Raw genomic sequence first — 847 nt, 5'->3', positions numbered from 1 at the left:
ATTATTATTATTGTTGTTATTTCTTTCCAGGTTGCTGCCAGAGAACAATGTGAATTGATGCAGTGGTGTGTGCTGGACTGGAATCAATTGGCTATTGATTTTTACAAACGATTTGGCGCCACTGATATCACTAAAGATGTTGGAGAACTTTTTAGACTTAGTCACAACCAACTGAAGGAAATTGCTTCCAAAATTCCTTAACTACTACCATTCTAGAAAAAAAAAATAATAAATAAAATTACAATAGAAAGCAAAAAAAATAACGAAAAAAAAAACAAAAAGAAAACATTTAAAAAATAAATATAAGACCAAGAAGATAAAAAAAACGTTTTAGTATATTAAGAGGAAATGGAACAAACCTAACAAAGAAAGAAAGAAAAAAGAAGATACAGTAAAAACAAAAAATAGCTATCCCTGATTTTTTATTTATTTAAAAAAAAATTATTCCATTAATCACTTAAATATTCTTTTTGTTTTATTTAGTGTTTTTCTTTAATTTTTTTAAAAATCATTTTGTTTAATTCTTTGTTATAAGAATTTTTTTCTGTTAGAATAAAAAAATATATCAAAGTATAAAAATGATGAAAGAAACAGCAACTAAAATTAAGACAATTAGTTGTATTTAAATGATAAGAATGATGATGACAATTAAACTAAAGGATATTGGAATTAAGACTTTCCTTGTCGACCTGCAGAAAAGTGCAACCTGGATTCTGCAAGAATCTTTAGAAGGATTCACAAGATTTGAGGAGATTATTGCCACCAAACCTCAAGATAAAATAGCTGATAACTAATATAAGATATGCTAGTTTTAATGATAATAACGGTTATAATAATATTAGTGTGA

The 847-nt window shown here is 25.7% G+C and overlaps 1 protein-coding gene across 2 annotated transcripts in view; it reads left to right on the top strand.

Moving 5' to 3' along the window:
- Positions 1-462, top strand: part of LOC106869093 (diamine acetyltransferase 1) — a 97,324-nt gene extending 96,862 nt beyond the window's left edge. For both annotated transcript variants that reach the window (XM_014914622.2, XM_014914621.2), the window contains one exon: positions 31-462. In XM_014914622.2, coding sequence (XP_014770108.1) covers positions 31-201 — 171 coding nt within the window. In that variant the 3' untranslated portion in view covers positions 202-462. The remainder of the gene's footprint in view (positions 1-30) is intronic.
- Positions 463-847: the final 385 nt, after the last annotated feature.

Source organism: Octopus bimaculoides, chromosome 9 (assembly GCF_001194135.2).
Source record: "Octopus bimaculoides isolate UCB-OBI-ISO-001 chromosome 9, ASM119413v2, whole genome shotgun sequence".
Classification (NCBI taxonomy): domain Eukaryota; kingdom Metazoa; phylum Mollusca; class Cephalopoda; order Octopoda; family Octopodidae; genus Octopus; species Octopus bimaculoides.
This window is presented reverse-complemented; position numbering and strand designations above follow the sequence as displayed.